Source organism: Malurus melanocephalus, unplaced genomic scaffold (assembly GCF_030028575.1).
Source record: "Malurus melanocephalus ecotype Western Australia unplaced genomic scaffold, MMel_1.1 scaffold_149, whole genome shotgun sequence".
Taxonomy (NCBI): Eukaryota; Metazoa; Chordata; class Aves; order Passeriformes; family Maluridae; genus Malurus; species Malurus melanocephalus.
This window is the reverse complement of record NW_026623381.1, coordinates 915,647-917,915: the sequence shown is the minus strand read 5'-3', so window position 1 is coordinate 917,915 and position 2,269 is coordinate 915,647. Positions and strand designations below refer to the sequence as shown.

The following is a 2,269-nucleotide window of genomic DNA, read 5'->3' as shown; positions in this document are numbered from 1 at the left end:
TTTTTTTTTTTTTTTTTTTTTTTTTTTTTTTTTTTTTTTTTTTTTTTTTTTTTTTTTTTTTTTTTTTTTTTTTTTTTTTTTTTTTCTTTTTTTTTGTTTGCTTATCGCTAGAAACAGATTGAAGTTGTTAAGAAAGGGCCAAGGTGTGAGTGCTGCTGACATGTACAGGTGGAAGCTTTCCTCCCATGAACCCTGCAGCTCTACATGCACCACAGGTAGTTACCAGAAGCAGATTTCAACCTGCTGAAATCACCCGGTTTGTGAGTCCATTTTATGTCTGGTAGGGATGGGAAGGACTTTTAGGGGATCTTGTGGCTTTTGCTTCAGCCCCGCCCCAGCTCTGCTGTGCCAGGGTGTGAATTTGGGGAGAGGAGCTGGGGGCTGAGCATGCAGAGCCCCCCAACGTCTCAGCTGTGCTGAGGACCAGGAGATGCTGCCCAGAGTGTCCATCATCCCCAAAAAAACCTCTCTTTTTGAGCAGCTCTGAGCGCTGCCTTCGCTTCCCATGGTTTTGTGTCCCCCTGGGGCTCGGCAGGATCTCCAAACCTGAGCTGAGCCTCCTTTTTTCCCCCTCTCCCTCGCCTTTTTTGACAGCTTCAAGGGGTTTGAAAAGCTCAGCTGCTTCCCTGCAGAGGGAAATCTTGAAGATTGTTCAGCTCTGGCAGGGAACACAATAGCATTTGGCTTTTTGATTGTGTTTTGTTTCTCCCACTCCTTCCACCCCGGAGCCTGATCTCGGCTGCGAGGGTGTAAATCTGGAACAGTGACAGAGATGCCAGGGATATCAAAACTGAGCCTCTATTCTTTGGGCAGAAATTCCCTCATTTTTGCATAAATTCCTCCCTTGAAAAGCTTCAAGGCACCTGATCTCCTCCCTCAGCCCTCGGTTAGGGGGTCCTGGCCCCTGCCCATCCCTTGGGATGAATCAGGCGTCGTGCCTGTGCTGCCACTGAAACAATCCAGATCCTGCAGTGCTTCTGGAATTAAAGAGAAGGAAAGGAGGGGGAGAGAGGGGTTTACAATCTCAGGGACATCTCTGAAAGATCAAATTCAAGGATTTTACATCCAAAGCATTTGTTTTTGTCCAGCAGCCTGGTTCCTGCAGCGGGAGCTTTGCGAGCTGTCCCTTTCCCTGAGATCCTGCCATCCACATGTTTTGGGACATTTTTGACTTCTTTGATCCCCTCTCAACAAATTTCTGCCTTGGCTGGGCCAGCCTGCTCTGCCCTGGTTTGCAGAGAGAGGTTTAACTCAAATTTCTCCTTTCTCGCTGCCTTTTCTCGCTGACATATCGCAGAGAGGCAAGGCCATGTCAAGAGCTGTAGATCTTTTTTTAGTTTCATGTAAACCATATGTTCCCTGAAAATCCTGTTACCTGTAGCCAGAGCAGCCTCCTGGTCCCCAGCCAGGTCCCAGAATGGACTTCCCAACATTTACTCTGGCACGGGAGGCTGTGGGGGAAAAGGTCCCGCTCTGACAACACCGGCTGCCGCTGCTTTTGGGGGGGAGCAGGAGGGGCAGGGGCTTCCTTGCCAAAATTCTGGGATCCCTGCCTTGGCCTGGAGCTCTGGAAGCACCTGGGGTGCACCTGGTGCAAAGGATGCACAGAGAGGAGGGGRATGGAGGGGGTTGGGGACTGTTTTGTGTCGCCTCCACCCAAAAGCCTGGCAGGGTGGGAGCTGCCGAGCAGACTCGTGGCCCCGAGTTTTTCCTATAAAAACGTGTTAGTCATCTATTGGTTTTGGTGGCAAGCCCTGGCAGGGGTGGCCGTGCCCTCCTCTGAGCTGGCCAAACTCAGCCAGACYGCTCAGACTGGCGGAGTGACCAGTGCAGCCCTCCCCTCCCAGCAGGGACAGAAAATCCAGCTCGACGCTTCCCATTGGTGAAAGTTTTGAGAAATGCAGCTAAAAAAATAAAATAAAAAAAAAAAATAAAAAAAGAGTTTAGATGTCCAGCTCAGCCAGCACCCCGTGTGTGTGTGTGTGTGCTCTCTCTGACCCCAGGAGTGATGTCCACCTACGCCATGTGCGTTCGCTAYGATGGGATCGAAGTGGACGATACCTACTGCGATGCCATGACCCGGCCCGAGCCCATCCACGAGTTCTGTGCTGGGAGAGAGTGCCAGCCAAGGTAMAGGGGCACTCTTAGGGTCTCTGTGCTTTCTTTGCCCTGGATGGCTTTGGGGGAGGGTTGGTGTGGGTTTGGGGGGCAGCAGGGATGGCCCATGGCACCCCCACCCCTCCTCCCTTAGTCCCACCTGTCCAAGCCA

General features: G+C 51.3%; 1 protein-coding gene across 2 annotated transcripts in view; it reads left to right on the top strand.

Annotated features, from left to right (window-relative positions):
- ADAMTSL2 (ADAMTS like 2) overlaps positions 1-2,269 on the top strand; it is a 25,584-nt gene that overhangs the window by 13,339 nt on the left and 9,976 nt on the right. For both annotated transcript variants that reach the window (XM_057371544.1, XM_057371543.1), the window contains exons 12-13: positions 112-215; positions 2,004-2,130. In XM_057371544.1, the coding sequence (XP_057227527.1) occupies positions 112-215; positions 2,004-2,130 (231 nt within the window). The remainder of the gene's footprint in view (positions 1-111; positions 216-2,003; positions 2,131-2,269) is intronic.